Source organism: Lissotriton helveticus, chromosome 7, assembly GCF_964261635.1.
Source record: "Lissotriton helveticus chromosome 7, aLisHel1.1, whole genome shotgun sequence".
Lineage (NCBI taxonomy): Eukaryota > Metazoa > Chordata > Amphibia > Caudata > Salamandridae > Lissotriton > Lissotriton helveticus.
Genome location: NC_136068.1, coordinates 1842103054 through 1842130436, shown reverse-complemented (window position 1 = coordinate 1842130436; position 27383 = coordinate 1842103054). Strand labels below are relative to the sequence as shown.

The following is a 27383-nucleotide window of genomic DNA, read 5'->3' as shown; positions in this document are numbered from 1 at the left end:
GCGACTTTTGATACCGTCTCACACACCATCTTACTTGACAGACTGTATAACCTAGGGACACGAGATACTCCTCTGGCCTGGACGAGATCGTTCTTAAGGGGAAGAACGCAGCAGGTCTGGTGCCGGCCCTTTGTCTCTAAAGATAAAAAAACCCTGAGCTGTGGAGTTCCTCAGGGGTCGGCACTTAGCCCCCTCTTTTTCAATCTTTACCTATCACCACTAGCTAAGGTAATAAAAGCCTGCAGGGTCAGAGTGGTCTCCTATGCTGATGATACTCAGCTAGTATTTTCATTTAAAGATCACTCTGACAATGGCCTATCCAACTTTAAACTCTGCCTCTCGAACATTGTATCATGGATGACCCTTAACACCCTCAAGCTAAACACTGATAAAACCGCGGTGCTGTTTTTCAACCAAAGGGCCCCACTGCTACCATCTGTGTGGTGGCCGTCCGAGTTCAACCCCCCTCCATCCCCTGTCAAATCTGCCTGGAATTTGGGCTTTCTAATTGACAACGAACTGTTGTGTAAGGCCCAAATCAATAAAGCCACCTCCGCATGCTTTGGCAAATTGCGCATGATTAAAAAAATCTTCCCTTATCTCCCCATGGATTCTCGGAGGACGATCATTTATGCCCTCATCACCTCCCACCTGGACTATTGCATCAGCTTATACGTGGAAGCTCCAGCCTATCTTATCTACCGGTTGCAGATTGTACAGAACACGGCTGCTAGGCTGATTTGTAACATCCCCTACCGCCACTCAATAACCCCGCATCTGAAGAAACTCCACTGGCTCCCGGTATCCTCCCGCACCCAGTTTAAAGCCCTGGTCTTGTCCTTCTGGGCGCTGAATGGCAGGGGACCAGGGTATCTTAGACGGAGGCTGAAGCTGGTGCACTCACCTCGAGCATTTAGATCCAACCACCTCCACCTGTGGCTCCCCCCCCCCCAGTTTCCAACACTCTAGAAAAGGGGGTAGAGCTTTTGCGGTGGTCACGGTCAAGCTCTGGAACAGTCTACCACTAAGTCTCCGGCTTATCGAATCTGAATCTCTGTTCAGGTGCAGCTTGAAGACATGGATGTTTTCCAACCTCTAGCCCACTTGTGGTCTTTGCTGTTCTGCTGTCTACAGCGCCGGGACACCCCCGTTGGGGGTAGCCATGCGCTTAACAAATTTCAATAATAATAATAATATAATTTCTCTTCTCAGGAACAGGAGGTAAACTATAGTAAAATCAGCTTCACAACCAGGTAGCCTTCTCTCAGTCATCACCAATGCATTATCAATATATCCCAGAGACCCAAAACACACACACAAACACACACACAAATGCATGAGTGCGTACACATGTACACATGCATGCACACACAAATATACACACACACATGCACCTGCACACAAACACACACTACGCTCACACAATTTGATGTTGATCTACATCTCATACCTGCCTCTGAACAGAGTTTTCATGATAAGCAGCCCAACAACTGTCCCTTATGAATCAATCTGTGCACGTTATGCCTTCACCTTTACCAGCAAAGTCTATTGAGTAGGCAGCGAGGAAGGCTGACACTAATCCAAAGGCCTTTTTCAAAATGATGCCCATCCACCTCTGCAGAATGTGGTGAGGGGCCCCTGAGACTCCTGTAGCTCACAGAAATTCATAGCCCAAAGCGTAATAGGGTCCTCCTGAAGGAATCATTAATATAGATGTGTGTGACATTAACTGCCATCTTCCTTATAGTGTATATAAAGACCCACACACAATCATCCACCACCTGTCAGTAGTTACAAACTGTGGACGGCGGCTAAAGTGGGCGAAGTTGGCACTTTCAGAGGAGAAAACATCTGCCATTAGGCAGCTCCTTGCCTCAGCCCTAGTCAATCTTGACCCCCAAGAGGAAGGGTTGATGGAGGTGGCTCCTAGGTTTTGTACCATAACTCAGGCTATTAGTGACCTCTTTGTAGTTCCAGCTAATACGAGCAGAAGGAAACCAAGCTCACGATCTGGACAGGGCTGGTACAATCAGAAGTGTAGGGAGGCGAAGTCACTTCTCATTGAAGCAGTCAAGTCCAAATTACCGTCCAGGACTAGGGAGGCCAGGAGACACTATGCACTCTGTCAAAAAAATGCTAGGATGGAGTGGGAGGATAATTTCTGGCAGGACCTCCTGGCTGCCAGTCGTGGGAAAGACGCCAAAGGTTTTTGGGACATGGTGGGCAAAAGGAACCGTCCTGACGACACTCTGAGGACCTGTACCATCAATGCCCAGACATGGTTCTCCCACTTCCAAAAACTTTATTCTGCCGCTGAAGGCCCACTAAACGACTCTTTTAACCTCCCGCCCTTTACCCTAGTTCAAGACCTGGAACTTTTTTCCGTTTTGGATGTTACAAAGCAGATTAAAACCTTGGTTCCATTGAAAGCAGCTGGTCCGGATGGCCTACCAGGCGATATCCTCCGCGCTTATCCGGAAGAATGGGGGGTACTAATCTCTGCACTCCTCAATGCAATTATTGTGGGAGGCCCCGTGCCTGACTCCTGGAGAGGTGCGGAGGTGGTCCCCATCTACAAAAAGGGCAGCCGGGATCTACCCGGGAATTATAGGCCTATAAGCCTAATAGACTCGAGCCAGAAACTGGCAGGGAAAGCCATTTTGGGGAGGATCTCCCAATGGGTGGACGATAACCACATCCTGTCCGATATGCAAGCTGGGTTCCGTTCAGGTACAGGAACTATCGAACAGGTCTTTAGGCTCCTGTTACTATACTGGAAGGTGGTGGTACTGGGCAAAGGCAGTCTTTACTTGGCCTTCATTGACCTAAAGACTGCCTTTGACCTGGTACCTAGGGAGGAACTTTGGAGGGTGCTTCACGGTCTAGGGATGCCCCCGTATATACTAAACCTCCTTATCAACCTGCACACCAACACCTATGCCCAGGTTAGATGGGGGCTGAACGGGGAAAAGACCGATAAGATCAGGGTCGAGAGGGGAGTAAGGCAGGGTTGTGTCCTGGCCCCTACCCTATTCTCCCTCTATATTAACGGGGTGGTAGATCATCTACTCGGCGAACCAGCAGACGCTCCCACTCTGGGAGGAGTAAAAATTCCAACTTTGCTGTTCGCCGACGACACCCTCCTCATCTCTAAAACCCCCCAGGGTCTCCAGACACTTCTGAACCGCTTTCAGGACTTTTGTACCACTAAGGGACTTGTCATCAACGTGGATAAGACTAAGTACCTAGTTATGCATCCACCACGCAAACTTGGCCGCCCTCCCATTCTGAACTCCATACCCCTAGAAAGAGTGGCAGAATTCGACTACTTGGGAATTCGACTTAACGACGCGATGAGCTGGACCGCCCACATCAATAAATTGACAATGGCCCACAAAAGGGTGGGGGGGGCCCTTCTCAAGGAGTTCAACAACTCATCAAAACATTGTGTTGCCCCTCTACTAGATATATACAAAGCACGTGCGGTCCCTGCGTCACTTTATGGAGCCGAACTGTGGGGCTTGGGCAAAGTGGACTCACTGAGCAAGGCCGAAAATAAATTCATCAAAGATCTCCTTGCCATTCCATCGAGTAGCCCGACCATCCCAGTGCTCATGGATACTGGCTGCAAAGCAATAAGGGATCAGGCTCGGCTTCGACCCCTCTTGCTTTGGGCACGTCTGTGGAGGGTCCCGGAGCTAAAATCTTATGCCAATGGTCTAGCTGAGGTGATGCACTCCGACGGTTGGCATAGCATCAAATGGCTGAAGGACATTAAACATCTTCTAGGGGACTTAGGCCTGGATTCCTGCTGGCATAGCCACTCCGCTCCTCCGAAGGAGACCTTAAAAAAACTTTTTGGGGAGTGGGTTTGTGTGAAGCGCTTGAGAAGCCAGCAGCACTGCAAAACCACCGCAGCTTTTCTGCTGTTAAAAGACGTTGTCACCTACGAGCCGTACATGGACATAATAACAGTTGCCATGGATAGGTCCTTGTACATCAAATTTCGGCTAGGAACACTCCCCTTGGCCGACTTTTGCTCCAGGTGGAATAAATCCCAGCCCACATCATGCTTCTGTGCTCTTTGTCGTGATAAACCAGAGACGGTGCCACACTTTCTTTTTGAATGCCCGGAATATGGTCGCCCCAGATCACGTTGGCTTGGTCCTATCTGCAGAGAACTGGGTACCCGTCAGCACTCCGTTGCACTCCGGATTCTTTTAACCAACACAGCCCCCCCTATCGTTTGTGCTGTTGCTAAGTTTTTAAAATGGGCTTGGTTGATTAGACTTAGAAGACTGTCCATATCAATTTAATTCTTTTTTTATTTAATTTATGCTGACCTAACGTGTTTTATTCTTATACTAAATGTACAGTCATACTTTTTTTCGACATGCTGTTTTTATCTTTTGTACTGCTTTTATGATATGTGCATATCGAAATAAAGCATCAATCAATCAATCAATCATCCACCACGTTATCCAATCCAGTGTCCAGTGCTGCAGTTGTGTAATATGCCACAACTCTGGAGACAGCTGTTACTGCTGCACCAGCGTCCCGAGCGAGTGCCAATGATGAGGCTAATGCGATCATTAACTTCAGTGGCTTAACATTAGCCCCCGCAACTCCTGTGGTACGGGGCCCCCCAAGCTCCAGGGGCCCCCTCTGGAATTGTGCACGGGCAGCGGGCCCTTCGCCTTGGAGCTCCTGACTGGGTCTGTAGTGTGTATGTGTGGGGGGAGGGACTCAAATTTCGGCATGCCACTGATTAACTCCCATCACCTTTTATGTATTTCATGTAATAAGTAAGCATTGGAAAAAAGCCAATGGGTTTGGCTTTGACGGGCTGGTAAGATGACATTTTTTTTGTTATTGCAAAAATGTGCCACAAAAAGAAATAAAGAAAACATGTGACCACCTAAACATGGACACCATAGCCTGCCCAAAATAATTTTGAACTTAAAAACCATTCCTTGGTGTGGCTGTTTTACTAGTAATTTGTGTTATATATATATAAGCCTTTCAGTTATGCCATGTATTTTATTATTGTTATTATTATTTTGAAGACAAGAATAAATCACCAGCTAGCAAAGCTCTCGAAACGTAAGCAGCTAAAATGTTGGAGTGTTACCTAACCACTTTTTAACTTTGAAAATGAGCCAGTAATACATTTCCATGAAAGTGGCACCCAAGAGCAGGCCCAATAAGCAGCCTCTATTAAAAGATAAAATACAAAATAACTAAAATGGAAAAGCACACTTGGAGACAGATTTATCCCTGAAGAGAAAGGGGCTATTTTGAGGAGGATATGACAAAGATGCAATCGGTTTGTGCATTAATTCAAAGTAAATGAATTCAGTGGATACAGCTGTGCTCACCCTTTCCTCCATTCTTTTTTGGGTAGAAGCAAAATGTGAATGACAATTTAACAAATGGATGAAGCCTTCTGCCCAAAAACTCCCCTATGATTGTATGTGATGTATGGATGGTTTCGAAATACTACTCTGGTGAGAAAGCTAAATGTGTCTGAAAAGCCAGACTTAAAAAGCAAGCATTGCCAAAGACAGTAACCCTTGAATTTGCTGCCAGCTCTTGAACATTCTGCTGGAATGGCTAATCTCCACAGACCAGTACCTGCCAGGAGAGGTTTGCAGGATAAGGAATGCCCACGTGTGGGAATCTTGGATGCATCGGCGATGGGATTGAGACTGGTGTCAATGATATCAATGATATCACACCCTTCACTGGCTCTAGCCTGCAGCCTTGAGATTCCCTCAGCAGTGCAGGACTGTAGGCTGGAGGTACTGAAGGCTTTGAAGGCGTCAGATGTCGCTTTAATGTTGGTCCTGGTGAAGGACGCAGCGGGAGCTGCAGGAAGGCAATCCCACTGTTGATGCGCGCTTGGCGGATCAAATGGCAGGCAGGTTCCAGTCCTACGTTGGTTACCTTAAAGAAAAGCTGCCACAACGTTTCTAAGTCCAGTCAGGCATGGAGGTATATGCAGATATCCACCAAGGGTTCCAGCACCTCAGAAACAGAACTTGGATTTAGGACTCATTCCAACAGATGCAACCAGCAGGGTTAATGGCAGGTCCAGTGGAAACTGTTCTGCTGGGCTCTTCTGGGAATGTGGGCTTCTTACAGATTTGGTGACCTTGTAGCTGATTAGGCGGTCAGCCAACTGACTGTCACAGTCCTCTTCTTTATCCTGGGGACAAATGGGAGTGGGCCCAGCCCTTAAGGCTCCCCTCACGGGTTTCAACAGAAGGTGCTGTTTTTCTTCAGTCTTTCACATGTCCAGTAATGTTGTGCAGAGTGTGCCCAATGGTGCGATATTTCTGTTTGGCACTAGAGTGGGTGGTGACTCTTGGTCCCTCCCCCCCCAATAGGGAAATGTTCCCAAGGGTAACCCAATCCACATTTGCAGCAGTTCCTGTGTGCCTGACAGCAAAGAATCCCACACTGCAATCTCTACCCATATCCAAAGTGTCAGAACATTTCTACCCTTGCGGAGAGATCCCTGTGCTCATACACAGGTGTTGCTATGAAAACTGCCAAATCCTTCCTCAGGCCACTCTAAACGTATTCTGAGACAGGTCCCTCTCCCATTGGCTTTGGCGCCAGCTTGACTAGGAAAAAAAAAGTCAGCAAGACAGAAGTAAGAGCTGTATCTGCCATTGACAGAGTAGGCATTCTTTGAAGTTCAGGAAAGGGTTTTGCACCAGTCTCAGGTCATCCTGCTCAATAAAGAAATACACCTTCCTACACTCAAACAGGCACATTCATCAACCCTTTTTGCAAGCGTAAACGGTGTGATTCGCAAACATCGGCTGTTTGTGCCAGCTAAAAAGGCCTTTGCGATACATGAAACTGAAAGGCACTTGCAATTTAAGAAATTGGAATTTATTGCGATTGCATTTAAGGAATTGCAAATTGCGATTCCTCAAATGCAATGCATGATGAAATTGCAAATAGCGATTTTGCTAATAGGGGATGCAAATTACCATCATTTTGAAGTTGATGGTAAATTGCAAAAAGTTGTAGGTTACACACACACACATGGCATTGGGGCATGTTTGTGCGCAACATGTGTGTCCAGTTCAATTCCAGGGGTGCAACAGGGTGACACCCTTGCACCCTTGTAATTGAATGCGCAATTTGCAAGTACCTGTTGGTACTCGCAAATTGCGCATGCAATCTCCCATTCATTCCTCTGGGCCTGTAGGCCCAATGAATGGGAAGGCATTCCTTAATTGCGACTTGCAATTTGCGAGTCACAATTAAGGAACGTTTGGGAATCGCTAATTTTATAGAGATTCCTTCATGCATAGGCTTTTGCAATTGCTTAATTGCGAGTCCTTAATAATCTCAATTAAGGATTCACAAAAGCCTACATTGATGCATGTGCCCCTAATCCCTTTGTCCACTTTTAGGAGAGTAATCCACATCTCACCCCAGGGGAGCCTCAGGTGGTCAGTTGATCGCTAGACCCTGGCAGGAAAGCCTTTTGGTTTTGGGAACAAACATAACTTTTTGAAAATGTCTTTTCCTTAATAATAATATAACATCAGAAGTAACTGTTACATTTACGAATTCGATGATTATTAAAATGAGTCCTTGAACAATTTGTCTAGCTATTCTCAAACTGACTTTAGAACAGATTACATTGGATCGTGTAAACCAGTGGTAGATTATGGGCTAGCCAGCCTTGCCACAGTGAAAATCTTCTTTGGAGGTTGTATTTACCTCCAGGGCATGCAAAACATTTATCATGTGTGCCCAATTATTAAGTACGATGCACCAAGCCCTATGGACATTTAAGGTCTACCTTAGGGGTGACTGAATTAAGGTTTAGGCCTGTCAAAAATGTTTATTTTGACACATTGAAAAGGCAGTTTTAAAACTGTACCAATAGGCTGCCATGGCAGACGTGGAGATATGTTTTACCCCGTCACTTCTGTGGTGGTCCACTAGTGACATTTACCTTACGGGGCCTGGGTACATGTTGTAACATATGCTAAAGACTTAAAGGTAAGTTAAATATGCCAATAAGTTGTATAAGATGTGTTTTTTAGGGAACAGAGCACGTGCACTGGACAGCTGCGTCCCACTGTGAAGAGTCCAAGAATCAGAAATCAAAACTAGCAAAAACCATGCTCAAAAAGGGACATTTTCCTACACTATCCAATGTGAAAAGAACTTTGTCGAAAACCAAAATTATTTTTTGGTCTCAAAAGCACACATTCCCATGGAAGCCAGTGGCACTGAAGGGAATGATTTTATGTGCGGATGTGCTCCTTGTGAAAGGGCAGAATTCCGTCACTCAAAGTAAAGTTAAACAACACCTGAAGTGGGATGACCTATTGCCCTATGCTATATGCCATATTATGAGGAACAAGAAGGTGAATTACACAGCAGCAGACCAATAGATACAGAAGACTGTGAAAGCTCCAGTAAAAAAATATCCTATATAAATACTTTTAATAATATAAAAAAGTCTTGGTTAATGCCAGAACTAAAAACATTATTGCACACACATATATGCATACTGTTGGAAACTGAGTTACCGATTGAAGGGGGTAAACCCCTACTCAAACAGCAACCACAATCTCTGTCTGGGTGAAACAAAAGCAAACCTCAAATTAACCTTTGCTTAACCCTCTGGTAGCTTGACACAACCAGTGAGGCTTAACTTAGAGGCAATGTGCAAAGGATTTATGTAGTCCTTCATACAGTAATAAATGAAAACACAACACAAGAAAAATCCCACAATAATTTAGAAAAATAGAGTTGAATCTAATAAATTTATTTGAGATCTAAATGATGAAAATCCAATCAGTTAATCCAGAGATATGGAATTTTAAATTTGTAAATACAATTTTTGCCTAGAAGCACATTGTTATCTGGTTGCGCCGGATTGGGACAAAGTCGCAAGTTCTGGCCCACCACGATTAAGCGTGGCCAGATACATGGATCAGGTTAGGCCAGCTGAGCAAAGTAGCTTAAATCCTGCTTGCTGAGCATTGCAAGATCCCATGTCAAAGATGCGTCGCACAGCTGCAGTCCCGAGGAGCTGCGAGGCTGTGATGTGGAGTCCTGCATTGTCATTGAGGATGCAGGCGATGAGGGGCATGTGATGTGAAGTCCTGCATTGAAGATGGGTCCTACACCAGCAGTCCTAAAGGATTTGTGGGGCTGTGATGGAAAGTCATGCACCCTCATAAAGGATGCCATCAACGAGGGGCTTGTGATGCAAAAGCTGGGGTCCGGAAGGCGTCGCACTGTGGCGGTTCCAGAGCAAAACTGCAAGGAGATGCATCGCGCTGCTTCAGTTCTGCTCACAGGCCTGCAGCTGGGCTGGCAGAACACCTTCAGGCACACTTCCAAGGGACTTTGGTGGCACTACTTGGAGGCCCAGACTCATTACAGACAGAGTCCAGGTGATGGGTTCAAGGTGGTTGGAGCCTTTTCTGTCCCTGGGGGTCTGATCAGGAGGCTAGCCAACTAGCCGGTTGAGTACCTCTAGTAATTATGGAACCAGGATTCAGGGGCAGTCCTTCTTACTCAGTCAGAAGGGCAGAAGGCCAGCAGGGCAGACAGACAACAGAGTAGCGGCACTTACGGCAGAGCAGCACAGCAGTCCTTCTGAGTCTTCCACAGGTCCAGAGGTGTACTAGTGGAGTGGGGTCTGAGGGTTCCATATTTATACCTGGTGCCAGATTTGAAGTAGGAGAGGTTCTCGAGGTCCCCCCAGTGGTGTTTGGATTTTCCTGCCTCCCTGCCCTGGACGCAGCTTACTTGGGGTCACAAAAGACTAGTGTCAAACCCTGTGTGAGTGTGCCCAGAAAGTGCCTTTGTGATGTGCAACTATGGAAGGTGGCAGCTCCTCCTCCTCAGGTCATAGATGGCCCATACTGCCAACACCTATCTTCCATTTGTCTCACTGTCTGGTAGCAATACACAGAGATCAACTGCCTGCTACACCTAGTCATGTGACCCAGGATGCAGGCAGCAGGCACCAAATGGTTAGGACAAGAAAATGCCAACTTTCTAAAAGTAAACACAAGGAGATGATGGACGGGGCGTTGAAACTTTAGAGACACGCACCCCCAGTCACAGATCTGGGTTGAATCCATCATCATTCTTTAGCTCACTTCGCCACCTCAGTTCAGAATCAGCTATATGTAAATCAGTCTTGACCCTGTGCCTCATGGGAACAATCCAGCCTGATTTGCCAAGCCAGGTCTTCCTTGAACCGAAAACAAGCATCCTGGGACCGGTTTCTGAGTAACACCCCAGATCATCCAGGCTAGCTTGAATCCAGTGGCAAAGTGAGCAAGGGACCCACGTCTGGGCATACCAATTGTGTCTTAACTTACTAAAAGTGACGTTTCCAGAACTCTATTTTAAAATCCGAACTTTGCCATTACAGAGGGCTTTAAATTACAATTCTTTAGACACCAAACTCAAGATTCTACCTGCTCCCTTTGGAAGTTATCACTTATTAAATGTAATACATTAACCCAATGCTATCCTATTGAAAAGGCAGGCTTTGCAATAGTGAAAAAAACATTTAAGAGCTTTTCACTACCAGGACTTGTAAAAGTTAAACGTAAATATCCAACGTTTTAAATATGCTTCACCCTGGCATATGGGCTGTTTAAAGCCTACCATAAGGATGACTTATAAGTACTAAAAAGGAAGCTTAACCCCTAACTGTACAAAAGGGGGAGTGGTCCCAATGGGATAGCTTCAAAGCCTGCAGATTAAATATTGCAAGCACGCACTCAATTCATTACACTCTGAATTTCTGTTCAATATTATTTATTTCATAATGAACCTCCTCAAGGTGTTCAAAATCCAGCACACATCTGGAAGGCATGTATTGAAAACCGATTAAGGTTGCCCCAAATAGGAAAAAAGGGGAGAGGGATTTTTATGTGCAAGTGGTGAGGGAAAGGAAGGAAAGAGTTGTAATTTCCGCACCTCCCTGGAAATGAGGCACAGTGTCCAAAGCACACCAGGCAATTGTGGTCACACACACAGGCGCAAGTTTAGCAATGCCTCACAAGGTTGAATGAGGCACTACTATGGTTATGCCCCACCTCTGAGGGTCTCAACCTCTGAACTAGACAGAGCGTGCAGTCGACACCACCAACAAAATGCTTATGTGTGCTGAGATCCCCACAATGCATGGGCCTCATGCCTTAGATGAGTGCAAAAGTTCTGAGGTCCTACACCAGGCAATCCGGTCTCCATGCACAATTAGTAGTTCAATGTTAATGCTGCGTTACCTGTTGGGAACCCGCAGATATTGTGGGCACTTAAGAGGTGTCACAAGTAGATGTTGTAGGTCCCTTGTAGGAGATCTTTGATGTCCCTGAGACCTCCAAAACAACAGAGGGAAAGCCAACAAGCTTTTGGGAAGCACACTTCAAGGCGCCTCACAGCAGCAGGTAGTCAGCCCAGGTCAGCTACTATCAAGGATGGGTGCAAGGTTCCTTGCAATGGCAGTAATTCTTCTTGTACACAACAGATTCCTCTGGCAGAATGCAAAACACAATTCCAGGCTCTCACGTCCCACGTCCCCACAAGTGTATTCCTACCCTGCTGAAGTATAGCACCAGTAGTTATACTGTAGTGTGGCTTTGAAGTGGGGGTCATTCAAAGGGTCTCCCTTTGTACCATAGATGTCTTCTCTAAATTTCAATCCCGTCTGCCATGAGGCCGTGGACTTCAGATCCGAATCTTTAGTGGAAACATGATCTGGCTCCAGAGGCCAAGTGTCACATACTCTTCTTCCAATCAATTCAGCCAGACCCTCAAATGGCAGAGGTCTGTCATTCCAGTTGCACATCCAATGTTTTATAGCTTCCGCTGGGGAATACCCAGCTGTGATCCCCCAACCTCCATAGTGAAATGAAGCCAAGCAAAACGACATACAAAGAGTTTTAGAGCAGAGAAATACCCACTTTCTAACAGTGGCATTTCTATACTGGTAATGACAAAAACACCTTTACCACTGGAAAGGGTTTGCCATTGTCAATCCAAAGATAGAAAACATTATGAGGCTGCTCCACTGCAATCCGCTTTTGCAGCCTGAAGTAATTACAACCATGTCCCTATGTAAACCTATGGGAAGAGCAAACCTCATAGGTAGAGGAAACACACATGGGTATTCCTCACTACCTGAGCAGGGAACACACATCTGCCTGCCCGGCCATTCACCAACCACTCCCTTCACCCCTTAAGACGTACCCTTGGGGTGCTCTATTGGTAGTTAAAGGTCCTCTCAGAATGACTGGTAAATTTGAAAGGCCAGCCTGAGTAAGAGCGCAATTGCGCATACTGGCCGGCAATGGCAGGCTGGACACAAGTTCAAGCACAACACTGGTGCAAGTGCAAAGAGGAGCCTACAATGGCAGGCTGAACACATGTTTTAAAACATCATAGGTGAAAATGCACTCATCGGCCTGCAATGGCAGGCTGGAAAAGTGTTTAAGCACATTATTGATGCATGCACGCCCAACAACCTGCAATGTCATGAGGTGGAGGGGTGCATATACAGTGGGAATGTGACCAAGGCCCTAAGCCCACAAGAGACTCAGCAAAACCCGGAAGGTGTCCCATGGGGAGAGATGACCCTCTAGGAAGGGAAAACGCACATGGGGGTCATTACCTACCTAGGCAGTGAACACGCAGGTGTACCTACCCGGCCACTCACCTATCCCAAGCCTCACCCCACAGGACTTACAGTAGGGTTACTATGGTGGTAGTGAAAGGCCCCCTCATGGTTGGGTAATGAGTGAGGAAGGCCATTTTGAGCATGATACATATACGAAAGGGTATTCAGGTGGGTTGCACAATCAGAGCTGCAACCCACTACTAGCCAGTGCAGTACCCATCCTGGTATGGTACCTAAACCAATCAGGTAAGCACCCCTTCCTGGCATGTGTAGGAAGGGCATGCACACTTTCCTGCAGCAGTTCAGTGGGAACATGCCCAGAGAGCTAAGGTCATGAAAAGAGAGTTGGCGCAAATCAGGAGTGTTAGAATTGGGGGTCTCTGGTTGGCGCAAGTATGCACTTGTGACAAGCAGGGACCCTCTCCTCTAAGTCAGGGCGAAGGATGACCCCTTAGAATTACCCTTGCTCACCCTCTAGGTGCGTGGTGTGAGCAGCCAAGGCTTTTTAGGCGTTATTCAGTTAAGCATTTGTAATCACACACACAGTAAAATGTACCAATCCCCCCACAAATGGACACCAGGCTGTGGATATATATCAAAATACGCTTCTTTATGTAAAAATAGGTATATATATGCAGTTCAGACTTATTTACAAGACCAATAACGTTTTTGTATCACCACAGATTGTAAATAGGCAAGCTTCTCTTTTAAGTCCAAGTTAAAATGGGGGTTTACTTATTAAACCACTTCTTTTATAGTTCTCTTAGGTCAAGTTACTTTACTCTTGCTCCCTGTGCCGGTTCTAGGGACCTTAGGCCAGTCCTAGGCCTTCTGTGCGCTTCGCAGCGCTCTGCTCGTTCTCCGCGGTGAAATTGACGGAGACCCTACCGCGGCTCACGCATCGGGCGTGAACACGCCTGCGCCGTGAACGGCTCTTCCCCTCGGCTCGGGGACAGAGTCAGTTGCGGGCCGGCTCGGCGGTGCGGGAGGGCTCTGGGGACAGCGCGGCAGTCAGGGGGAGCTCGGGGTCCCAAACGGGGAGTGTAGACGGAGCGCACAGCCCTCACTCACCCGTGGGGACTCCGGGGACGTGCAGACTTCCTCCGTCGGCTCCGAGGCAAGGAGCGGTTCTGGATTACGGGGAAAGAACAAGTTGCGGGCCCCAAGCCCGATGCAAGAATCAATCTTCACTCGAAGTCCCGGGGAAGCAGGGACGGCCCGCACTCTCTCAGTGCGCGGCTGGGGCACCTTCAGACTTTGTCACGGCGGCGGCTTCAGGGGGCAGGTGCGGCCCGGCTCCGGCAGTACTGCACGTACTGGGGGCACTTCAGGGGGGTGGCACGGCCTCTCCTCAGGGCAAAGGGCAAAGCGGGGTGGCCGGGTACGCTGTAGACGTACGGCGGCTGCCCGAGGTGTAGATCACCCTCAGCCTACGAATTCCGGCGGGAGGGGCGAGAGGGAGCACACAACGCGCTCCAGTAGCAGGCGGCAACAGGGGAGCAGGCGGCCCGGTCCACGGGGAAGAGAGCGACTCTAAGCAGAGCGAGGCTCTCACAGGACACGGGCTGCCAGGCTCCTGGGTGTCACGGCCCAAGGAGGGGGCGTGGGGCACAAGGTCTCAGCTCCAGCAGGGATAGCACACGGCCAGATAAAAGCGAGCAAAGGCACCTTGAACCCACTGGTCCTGGGGTTCAGTTCAGGGGGCAAGCTCAGTCAAGCCCTTGGAGAATGTTTCAAAGCACAAATCAGCAAAGTCTTTTTAAAGTCTTCTTCCTCTCCTTCCTCAGCAAGGCAAGTAGCAGGCCAGTCCTTCCAGCGTCTTCTTCTCCTTCTATTCGGGCAGAGGTTCTTTGTGGGAAACAGGATTCTAATTTACAAGGAGCAGGGCTCCTACTTTTATACAGAGTTTTCTTTGTTCTCACAGGCCAGGGGGGCCTTTGCATAACTGCTTTCAGTCTCTGAGCACTTGTTGGGTGTACTTCTGGCTTCTGCTTTCAGTGTGAGGGCAGGCACATCAGACGCTCCCCAGGGGGGGCGGAGCCAGCATTGTGGGGACAGGGGCTGCCAGGAGTACCTTGTTGACAGAGCTTCGCCCTTCCTGGGCCAGGTGCAGGCTGAGTCATCAGTCGCTCCCCAGGGGGGCGGAGCCAGCATTGTGGTGGCAGAGCACAGCCTGATGAAGAGTCCAGGGCCACTCCTACCTCCCACTAAGGTGTAATCCTTGCATTCACCACCTGTCATCCCCCCAGCCCTGTCACTCACACCACCCAGACAGTCAGATACACATCCTAGGAGAGGCGGGCGGAAATGGTTAGGCAAGCAAATGCTAACTTTCTAAAAGTAGCATTTGCAAACACAGGATATTAAAATAAACTTTACAAAAAGAAGTATTTTATTATTCTGAGTTCAGGCATACTAAACATTATTTTCTACCATGTTCCCTGAGCCTGCTGGGATTATAGAGTGTAATAATTCCAGCAGCCCATCTGGCCTAAAGGGAACAGGTAGCCTTACAATAGTGAAAAATGAATTTGGCTGTAATTCACTATTAGGACATGCCACACTCATCAGAGCATGTCCTACCTTACACTTACAATGCACCCTGCCCTTGGGCCTACCATAGGGGTGACTAATATGAAGTTAAGGGAAGGTTTGGGGCTGGCAAGTGTGTGCACTTGCCCAGCCAGCATGACAGTACCAGACTGCACGCAGGTTCTGCAATGGCAGACCCTAGACACATTTTAAAAGGCTGCTTCTGTGGGTGGCGCAACCAGCGCTGCATGCCCACTAGCAGTATTGGCATTTACAAGCCCTGGCACTCCTGGTGCACTTTACTGGGGGCTGACAGTAAATCCAATGAACCAGTCATGGAAATCAATCACAGTTACATTTTACATAGGGAGAGCATATGCACTTTAGCACTGGTCAGCAGTGGTAAAGTGCCCAGAGTCATTAAACCAACAAAAACAGGTCAGAGAGAGTATTGGAGGAAGGCAAAAAGTTCAGGGATGACCCTGCCAAGAGGGCCAAGTCCAACAAGGACGATTAAAAGCAAAATATTTTAGGGAAATCCCCCTAAGAATGGCCCTATTGAACAGCTATGCTGCAATACTCTAGGGGGAGAGAGCATTGTTGAGCAATATCTACTAAGATATGGTTATCTGCTGCTCTGTGCTCAATCACCGATGCGCCAACAGACTGCCTACATTGGATGGATGCTAGACAGTGCAGATGACAAGCAATGAATGAAATGTTAGAAGTAATGAAAACATTTCTCCCTAATAATACAGGTATTTAGGAGGTGTTTTTGTTACAAGACCTTGCCTACCAATGTCAGTGGATAGAGCTTTGCGTTACTTTGCATGACTTTGCACTTGTGGAAAGACTTGATCAATATGTCCTTACTCAATCCAATTAACTTGCACACCGTTAGTGAAAGCGCAGAAGTGGATGAGTGAAATCTTCCTCAAATGGAGTAACATGCCTACCTTGTTCAATAACAAATATTTAGCAATTGATATTTGAATGTTAAACCTACTCTTGATAGGTGTCTCCTCCTGTCAAGCCAACCAGCCTGCCTCTAATTTGGATTAAAAGGCTGCTTTGTCAGATGCAGAACATCTGTGCTTCATGAACTAGTCTTATCAAGGCCCTTTGGTAGGGAAAGAAGCACCACAGCATCTTATGCCCTTTACCTTTGCCTATTTTTCAACAGCATCAAAAGGGTACAGGTGACAATGCACTACAATCCCACTGTACAGAAACATTCCACCAATGGTTGTCTGCACATTAAAGTAGGCCTAGGACAGATGTCTACTCAGCCGTGTCACTGTAGTGTCACATTTAGTGATGGAGAACTACACCCTAAGCCCGGCAGCAAAATGTATTAGGACTGCTAGAAGGAATGAACTGTGTGGCATTTGAAACCAAAATGCTTTATGGGTAAGGTTAGCCGAAGGCTCTAAGTCACTGAGGGTACAATGATCCTGTGCTAGGCTTTGTTTAACAAATATTTGTTTTCAGATGTGTAGTGTAATCGAATCAACTGAAGTGCATCAGGACTACAACTCCCAGGAGTCATTCCGTTGTTAAAGTAAACCTCACGAGTGGAGCACTGACTATTTGCTGACATGGAGCCATCTGGTAACCTTATTTCATGGGGTCCATACAGTGATACAAATGACCATAAAGAGGGGGTCAACTGAGACCAGCAAAGTCTAAAGAGAAAATCGCTCTCACTGCAGGTGCCCTACTTCACTCCCTCCAGATCACACGCTCTACCTCCTCCCCCACTTTTACTCTTTATTTTTAGGGTCACTAAAACCATAGAGCCAATGCAATCCAAACTAACCGAGAGTAACCTACATGTTCTAATATTGTACAAATTCTCAGTTTGGATTAGCAAACGATTATATTCCAAAGACTGCATTGATGGTTTTTAAATGAAAGGAAACAGCGGAATAATTCATTCTTCGTAGAATAAACAGAGATGGAACTGGAGGCATGTCTGTTACAAGGACCGTGATAGTCAGTTTTTTTGAGGTGTATAGAAGTACCATTGAGAGATTGACCACTTCCTCTCTCTCCCATTCCTTCACATTTGCATTTCACTCTAATGGTTTCTTTAACTTCTGGCTCCTCTCTTGCTTCAGATTTCAAGTTGCAGCAGGAGAACCGGGACCTGAGGATGAGTCTGAAACAGAGAGATACATGTGATGACACCAATAAATCAGGTAACTTCAAAATGATCCTTTCAACAATGGTTTATGTTGCTTCATGTTCACAAAAGCATATTTTCCCCTTTACAGTTTAGGATTATATGGTCACAAGTGGTCCAGTAGGGTCCTCAGAATGACCTTGCTACTAAGGGGGCACCCCCCAGGTAGAGCATATAGGAGAGCATCCTGTGGCTCTGTCTGGTAGAAGCCAGAGTAGGTTACACCAAGGAAAAACTATTAAACAAAATAGCCTACCCTGATTGTTTCCTACTATGATCTATCCTCCTAGCATCATCAGAGCAATCCAGGACATTCCTCCCAGGGGGCTGGAGCTCCCCTAGACGGACACTGAACTTACTGGCGACCGAAGCCTACATTCCCTTGGGGCTGACTGTCTTTACTGGCTAACCACCTGAGAATAAGAGGCTGTTTAGGACATCAAAGACAGAAATACTTTCTCTCTTTCTTCCTGTTTCTGTCCCCAAGAGAGAGGGAAAGTTATGATGCACTGTTACTTTTTCAAGGCTTGTATGATCGCCCCGTGCTGCAGATACAGATGTCTAAAGCCTTTCTAAAGGTTTTGCCTGGTACAGTGGTGTGTTGACTGCCACTGCACCCCTTTCATCTTCAAATCCCAGAATCCTATGCTTTTCATATCAATGGGTGCTGCATTGCAATCTTGTACTGCAACTACTGCAATTCATTACAGACTAGGGGGCAGTTTTACTAATATTTGGAGGAGGTTTCTCCGACCAGTTGATCATGAGCTGCCAGTAGCTCCCAGACACCTTCAGAGTAGCTAGCAGCCTTGAGTTAGTTGTTAAATAAGCACAGGGTCACCTTTTTCTTTAATCCTAAAGGAAAGCTGTGTTTACATTATTATAATCAGGTTGCAAATAGCAGAGGCTGGTAATGAGCAATGCTGGAGTCAGATTTATGATCCAGGGCACAGAGGTGAATCACTGATACACTGAAGTATTTAACACTTAAATAAAAGTCCCTGTCAACTCAATATTGGAGCCAAAGAACAAAAGGATATTTTTGAATCCTTTTAAATGGTAACAAATTGAAATAAAAAGTTACCTTAATGCTTAACCACTCATTTTAATTGTCTCCTATTTCAATGTGTCACATTTACAAGCAGCAGGCCTTCTTCTCCCAGTGGCCAGTAGGTACTGTGCCATTTTTATGACTGAAAAATAGCAATTTTTTTCAAATGGGAGAAATTTGAAAAGTGAAGAAAACCTTTCTATGAAACAATTAGTATTAATGCCTTTCTCCACTTTCAATTAAGTAACAAACTTCTTAATGTTTTATGAAGCATGTTTATTCACCTAAACTTTCTCCCATTTTAAACACATGCGTTATTCAGTTATAAATATGGCACAATGTCTATAGGCCACTGGGAGCAGATGCTTGGTGTTTGTATATGTGATAGTTGGAAATAAGCGAAAATTAAAATGATACGTTTTATGGAATCCATATATACAATCTCTGCAGTTTAATTTTCCCTATACAGTACCATTATTATAAATGAAGAATACATCCAATTAATTTGGTGAAAATTTAAAGTGCAGAAAAGTGGGGGGTTTTTGCAGACTATTTTTCTGCACTTTAAATTTCCCCATTTGCAAGCGGATCAGAAAGTCCAAAAAAAAACAAAAAGGCCAAAAAACACAAACAGCAGCTTTAAATAAACTGACTCACAAAGAAAAAGAAAAAGAGCATGAAAAGGGAGATGAAGAAAGCGCAATTCTACAAGGGGGTACATCGATCCGAGCAGACTCGGTGTGCTCAAAGGATGCGATAAACCTAGAAAATCAAACCCCTGAAAACGCCGAGATCGAGGAGACATCTGAGGAAGCACCTACGCTGCACATAGATAACAGGCATAAGGGCCCTGAAACTAGAGGGGCTAGAGCAAAGGAAAAAGACACGGCAAGAAATGAACCCCAAGAGAGAAGAAAAGCTAAAGATAAAGATAAAAATACAGAAAAAAACTGGAGAAAGAAAGGGAAAAGGAAAAGCGCAAGGAGATAGAGAAAGAGAAAAGAAAAAGAAAAAGCGGCTGGCAAAAAGAAGGATAAAAAGGGAGATACAGAGGAAATTGAGGAAAACGCCAAATTGGAGTTAATGGTCAAAAAAGCACAGAGGCTACAGACCATCAAAAATTTAAAAGCTGCTGCTAAGAATACCGGTCTATCGACTACTTCCCAACCAAGAATTTCTAATATATTTAGCCCTCGCCCAAAGGAATGTCCGAAGGATAGTCTGAGCGATGCATCAACAAATGAAAAAGTACAGAGTCAACTGCAAAGCAAGAACTCTAAAGAGCTGAATGAAAACCGCAAGGATGCTCAAAATATGGTCTTAGCTGAAACCAATATTGAAGGAAGCAATACTACGAGGTCAGGTGAAGGAAGTCTGAAACCTGACCCAAAAATAAAGAGCAACGAGACAATGTCATCCATAAAAGAGGATACAGCGATATCTAACCAGAGAGAGCATTCTGATCAAAAAGAGATGAAGCAGAAACTTGAGCATCTACACCCCTCTTTTAACACCCAAACGCCCCCAGCTGGGAAAGAATCATATGCAGCTACTCACTCACTTTCTGACGAAGACTCCGAATCAGAATCAGAAATATATGAAACAGGGATGTCTATCTCAAGTGACCTAAGTGAATCAAGCGACTCAAATGAATCTAATCCCAGTGCGCAAACTGGTTCTGTACCCCTGGAGATTTCGGGCTCCAATGACTCAAGATCACCCAGCAAAACTAATTTCAGGAAGAAAAGGAGCGGGGGAAAAAAAAGGATGAAACATAAAAAAGGGGAAAATATGACGAACGAAGAGACCACAGATCTGTAACCATACAGATTATGCAAAAAGTAGACCTAATTTTACTCGAAAAAGCCTAATGATTAAATCACCGGGTGAAACGTCACGACAAAGAACAAATGAGCCCTCATTAAGCGAGGTGCTAAGCTCAATAAAAAACTTTCATGAGGATGTGAAGAAAGACAGCCATAGAAATCGCATGGCTATTGAAAAATTGCAAGGTGCAGTGAAAAAAGTGGGTAACGTTTGTTCTGAGATGTCTGAAAGGATGGTCATGATGGAAACCCGCACTGAGAATCTTGAAACAGATATCGTCAAACTCCAAAAAAACGAAAAGGAACAAGATGGAGTAATAAAGGATCTCATGGCCAAAGTGGAAGATCATGAAAACCGATCCTGAAGAAACAATTTAAGATTCCTGGGAATCCCAGAAAACTGTGAGGGAAACAACGCTAGAGGTGCTATGATCAACATTCTTAAAACATCGTTTCCGGAATTGGAGGCCTGGGATATGGAAAGGGAGATACAACGGGCTCATCGTTTTCCCCTAATGCCATCAAAACATTCTAACAAACAAAATCAATATCCCAGGGCAATGTTGGTTTACTTCGGCAATTTCCTTCTCCGTGAAGCAATCTATGACCTTGCCAGACCGACTACTCAAGGAGAATATAAGGGATTCAAATTTTTTGCCAGACCGGATATCGCTCACTCCACAGTTGAGCGAAGATGGAAAATGCGCCAGCTATTTGAACCTTTTGGAAAAATTGGAGCAAAAGTATTTTTGCAAAATCCTGCACGCTTGAAAATCATATTCAAGGGAACAACAAAATTTTTTAACAGCGAAGTGCAGGCGGAGAACTATCTACGAGAGATCTCAGGGACTGGGCTATGAAACTCAGGGAAATAATGCAAACTGTAGGGGGGGAGTTAAGCTGAATTAACTACTCCATTATGTATTGTTTAGGAATTACATTATGTAGAAGCACTGTGAACTAGTAGAATGTATAAGCAGGCAGGGAAACATATTTAGTCTACAAAATTAAGTTTGACATTTTTTTTCATATTATCCGGGCTCCGGCTCATTAGGATTAGATAGGTATATAACACACACTATTAAACTAGCCCAGCCCGCAGGGGCCGCCTTCACGGATGTCACACCCCTGGTCCAGACAGGGTCAGGTAACCTTCATAGATGGTGGTGGGTGGGGGGAGGGAAAGAGGGGGTATTGGAAGGGAGGGCAGGGCAGAGGGATCTCCGGGTGGGGAGGGGGTTCGGGGGACAGGTCAGACAGGAATTTTAAAAACTACAGGGAAAAGGAAAACTATGAAGATATAGCTAACAGTCTTTTAATGGGAGAGTATCTTTTCGAGATAAGTAGAATAAACAAATGGGGGTATTGAAGATCATGTCACTTAACATCTGCGGCCTAAATGACATTAAGAAGAGACAAGCAGTTGCGGTGGGTCTACAAACTACAGGCCCCAACATAGTATGTTTGCAGGAGACGTATATTGAAGGCTCCCAATTACATCTTTTAAAAACTTTAGGGTACAAATTAGTCTGTGCTACTACCCAGGGAGCTCGTGTCAGAGGGGTGGCAATCTTAGCTAGAGGCGGTGGATTTAGTTTTAATCGATGCAAAGCAGACAAATTCGGGAGGTGGGCAATTACAGAATGCCAGCTTGATCAAACGCAGCTAGTTACCATCTGCTCAATTTATGGAAGCAATTGTGATGATCCCACCCTGATAAATGAGGTATCTAGCGAATTAGCACATTGGCCATTACCAGTTCTTATCTGTGGGGACTTCAATATTTACTTACCCCCAGACTGGTCATCAAATGATAACTGGGTGTATCATGGGAGGAAACCTAAAGTGTTCCAGGCCCTAAAAAATCTATGTCATATGCACGGACTTCTGGATGGGTGGCGGAACTCTAACCCTCAGGATCCTGGCTACACCTTTTTCTCAAATCCACACCAGGTGCATGCTAGGCTTGACTATTTTCTTATTTCACAGTTATTAAGCTCTTCCACACAAATAGAAAAACTGCCTCGAGTATTATCCGATCACGATCCTCTAGTATGCACCCTAGAGCTAACACAAATGGGCCAGAAGCCAAGATATTGGACCTTCGAGAAATCCCTGCTCCTTGAGGAAGATTATTGTAATCATATGCGAGCATGGATACCCAACTTTTTAGAAAATAATATCGGGAGTACCTCTATAGAGATAGTGTGGGATGCTTTAAAAGCCGGAATCCGAGGGGAAACTACACAATACTCAATAAGGGTTAAAAAATTGTCCAGAGACCAATATAAACTGTTTTCGGAAAAACTACAGGGTTCTGAAGAAGAACTCATCAGGGCAACCCATAATTCTTTAACCGTAGAAGAGCTCACTAAAATTCAATATCAAGTAGCAATTGATAAGGCTGCTATTATGAATACATTTATTACCAAGGCAGTTAAAAAAGCCACTGCACATAGCGAGAAAATCTATGAAGTAAGCGAATCAGTTGGTCATCAACTCGCCATACGTATGAGGCAAGAAACATCTCAGAACTTCATACATGAAATATCAGATCCAGTGGACGGCTTAATCTCAGAAAGTAACAAAATCAGAGAGGCATTCTGGCACTTCTATAGCACTTTATACAAAGAGCAAGGAGGTGCCGATATAGACAGTATAAGAGAATACTTAAATCAAGGAATACCCAGCAGACTCTCCGAAGAAGATAGAGATGATCTAGAGAAGATACCAGTCCTGGAAGAAATTCTAGAGACAGTGAAAGCTTTGCCTAGAGGAGAAGCAACTGGCTTAGACTCGATCCCCCTAGAGTTCTATATCACTTTCTTAGAGCAAATCAAAGGGACTCTCCTGGAATTATGTGTGCACATATTTAATGGGGGATTACCACCAAGGTCATGGTGAAAAGCGAAAATAGTAGTATTCCTGAAGAAAGATAAACCTCCTAATGAGATGGGCTCTTATTGCCCTATCACTTTAATTAATGTGGATTCAAAAATATATTCCAAATTAATAGCGAATCGTATGGCACCACTAATCCACAAACTTGTCTCACACTCCCAGCACGGGTTTATACCTGGAAGAGGAACCACAGATCATATTCATAGAGTGATCACCCTCTTTGACAACACAGAGGTGACAGGAGACCCAATGGTGCTTATTCTTTTAGACGCTGAAAAAGCCTTTGATCGGGTCTCCTGGTCATTTCTGTGGCTGACAATGGGTCACCTGGGATTTAAACAAGGATTCATTCAGGCAGTAAAAAAACTATATACCAGCCCTAAAGCAGTAGTGATGATAAATGGCAATCTATCTAAAGAATTAACAATATCAAGGGGAACTCGACAGGGATGCCCATGCTCTCCATTACTGTTTGCCATCTACATTGATCCCTTTATTCGCAGTTTGGAATCTAATGCCGGTATTATCCCTATTCGGACCCAAGGCTATATGACAAAAACTCTTGCATATGCCGATGACATAGCCATAATAACATCAGATCCAGTATTAGCCCTACCTATAATTGAAACCGAGGCCAAAAACTTTGGTAATCAATCAATCAAATCTAGCTCAATCAAAGTAAAACCCAAGTAGTCTTAAATGATAAATGCATCATGATAGATCCTCGAGTGATAATAAAGGCGACCTACTTAGGGGTATGTATCTCCTCCAAACTCGATAAATTGGTCGCATTAAATTTGAGCCCTCTGCTAGGTAAATTGCAGAAAGATCTTCATCGTTTAAATAACCTACACTTATCTTTGATATGCCGTGTGAACGCCTTAAAAATGGTATACTTCCCTAAACTGCTTTATATGTTCAGAGCAATCAATTTGGAAATCTCTGAATATTGGTTCAAACTGATGGAGCGTACTTTCTCTAGTTTTATTTGGTCCTATTCACAACCTCGTAGAGCCTATAAGCTCTTGACTCTTCCTAGAGAAAAAGGAGGCCTAGCCCTCCCTAACCTCAAATTATACTATTGGGCTTGTATGCTCTCATATAATCATGAACTCTTTTTTTATTAGATAATAATGAGATAGTCTCAGGGGAAGACCTACCATCAATCCATCAGCTGGTATTAGGTAATGGGAGCAGGGGGTATCTGTGGCGATTTCTCTTTGATAGCTATCACAAAAAGGTCCGTATAAAGACCTTACTCGGAGGGTTTGAAGCATGGAAAGCTGTGAGGAAATTATTGGGCATCGGACGGCTCTCACTTTATTCTCCACTAAGCAATAATCCGGCTCTACCTGAAATCTTTAGTGGAGCCTGCATTAAGAGATGGACCACGACTGGAATTACACACTTTGGATGTCTTTTCGTAAATGCAGGGCTACACTCGTTTGAAACCTTGAGGGAAACATATCATTTGGAATGGAGGGACTTTTTTAAATATCTACAATTTAGAGATTTTTTAACACAAAGAATTAGAGAAAATACCTCGTTTAACAAAATACCGACAGCAGAAACGTTAATAAATTTTTTTTTTTTACGATTGGTGAGATGTATTCTCACTTGGTATCCCTTCTTCCGAACAATCTCGAGAAGGCATTACAGAAGTGGCAGGGAAAATTAACAATGACTATGGAAGAATTCAATCATGCCTATGATTTATCCCAAACCATCCTTATGTCAACCAAACTGCAAACACAATTTTATAACACATGCTTTTTTAGGTCTCGTGACCTATCAATGCGCATGCGCATTGAGCGAAGCGAGACTATAGGGCTTTAAACAAAGTTTAACTAACTGTGGCGATTTGGTGCTGTGCCCGTGCGCTTTTAGGTCAATGCGCAAGCGCATTGACCTAAAATGCGCGTGCACATCATCAAATCGCCATCTGTTCCCAAAGCCACACTCCTCCCACACCTTTGAAGTGAAGCTTAGCTTCACTTCAAAGGCCCCGGCTGCTTCACACCCTCATGCCGCTCTCCCCGCTCCGCCCCCTCCCCTGCCCGCCGTGTGTCTCCCCTTCGGTGTCTTAAGTTGTTGTGTGCAATCTCAACAATGACCTGGACCTATTGTCTGTTTTAGTTATGTTTTTGTGGGTAACAAAGTTGCTGTTTCATAGATGAGTCTGTAAACATATAGTCTGTTCATTAGACCAGTTTTCATTCTTGTGAGAATCAGTACCGCTTCATATGCATCTCCAGTCTGGTTGCAAAGAGCACTGCCAGGAACCAATCATAGCAGCGTTAGTGTGATTTTAGTGCATCAAACTACTATAGCACTTTATTGCGTAAAAATGTTTATTTCTAAAGGTTCTTTTTTGTTAACAGTTTTACATCCTAATATTGCACGTCATCTAATAACCCTCTTCACACTCTATTATGAATCCAGAGCAGGAGAGTCTGGCCTGGATTCCCTCTTGCCTTAACTTCTTTCCTTGCATGCCTCCTCTCTCTGGCTATAGCCTACTCTGTTTAACGTAATCATTTAATGTATTTATCCAAATTGCCAACGCGTAATTTCATGAGCCTTATCCTTGCCGCCTTTGAACCCCTATCCGTATGATCATTATTCTTGTTTGTCGCCCTGCCCTTTGCTTAGTCACTATACCTGTCTTCTGTTTCATGCTCCCCCTCTGCCCTTTCTGTCCTGAGAGCAGTTTACTTGGCAGTGGAAGACGGTACTTGAAGGTAATCAGCAGAAGTCCTTCCCAAGCTGCCCTTGTGTCCTTGTCATTCCTCTCTCTACCTGTACTGGTGCTCGAAGCCATCTCCTCTGCGTTCGGCTCCGTTCTGATTACCTCTGAGTCCTCCACATCACCTGTTCTTTCACTTTCGCTTTCTCGTTATATGCCCATATACATCTCCCCTCACACTCACCCTCACTCACCCTCACCCTCACTCACCCTCACCCTCGCTCACCCTCACCCTCACCTTCACTCACCCTCACCCTCACCCTCACTCACCCTCAACCCCTCACCCTCACCCTCACTCACCCTCACCCTCACTCACCCTCAACCCCTCACCCTCACTCACCCTCACTCACCCTCACTCATCCTCACCCTCACTCACCCTCAACCCCTCACCCTCACTCACCCTCATTCCCCCTCACCCTCACTCACCCTCACCCTCACTCACCCTCAACCCCTCACCCTCACTCACCCTCAACCCCTCACCCTCACTCACCCTCACTCACCCTCACCCTCACCATCACTCTGGAGCTCGAAGCCATCTCCTCTGCGTTCGGCTCCGTTCTGATTACCTCTGAGTCCTCCACATCACCTGTTCTTTCACTTTCGCTTTCTCGTTATATGCCCATATACATCTCCCCTCACACTCACCCTCACTCACCCTCACCCTCACTCACCCTCACCCTCGCTCACCCTCACCCTCACCTTCACTCACCCTCACCCTCACTCACCCTCAACCCCTCACCCTCACCCTCACTCACCCTCACCCTCACTCACCCTCAACCCCTCACCCTCACTCACCCTCACTCACCCTCACCCTCACTCACCCTCACCCTCACTCACCCTCAACCCCTCACCCTCACCCTCACTCACCCTCATTCACCCTCACCCTCACTCACCCTCACCCTCACTCACCCTCACCCTCACTCACCCTCAACCCCTCACCCTCACTCACCCTCAACCCCTCACCCTCACTCACCCTCACCCTCACTCACCCTCACCCACCCTCACTCACCCTCACCCTCACTCATCCTCACTCATCCTCACTCAACCTCACCCTCACTCACCCTCACCCTCACTCACCCTCACTCACCCTCACCCTCACTCACCCTCAAACCCTCACCCTCACTCACCCTCACCCTCACTCACGCTCAACCCCTCACCCTCACTCACCCTCACCCTCACTCACCCTCAACCCCTCACCCTCACTCACCCTCAACCCCTCACCCTCAACCCCTCACTCACCCTCACTCTCACTCACCCTCACTCACCCTCAACCCCTCACCCTCACCCTCACTCACCCTCACTCACCCTCACCCTCACCCTCACTCACCCTCAACCCCTCACCCTCACTCACCCTCAACCCCTCACCCTCACTCACCCCCTCACCCTCACTCACCCTCACCCTCACTCACCCTCACCCTCACCCTCACTCACCCTCAACCCCTCACCCTCACTCACCC

General features: G+C 45.8%; 1 protein-coding gene across 2 annotated transcripts in view; it reads left to right on the top strand.

The window, feature by feature from the left end:
- The window catches only part of LOC144767757 (killer cell lectin-like receptor subfamily F member 2), a 368343-nt gene that overhangs the window by 142650 nt on the left and 198310 nt on the right, over positions 1–27383 (top strand). For both annotated transcript variants that reach the window (XM_078651144.1, XM_078651143.1), the window contains exon 3: positions 17338–17418. In XM_078651144.1, the coding sequence (XP_078507270.1) occupies positions 17338–17418 (81 nt within the window). The remainder of the gene's footprint in view (positions 1–17337; positions 17419–27383) is intronic.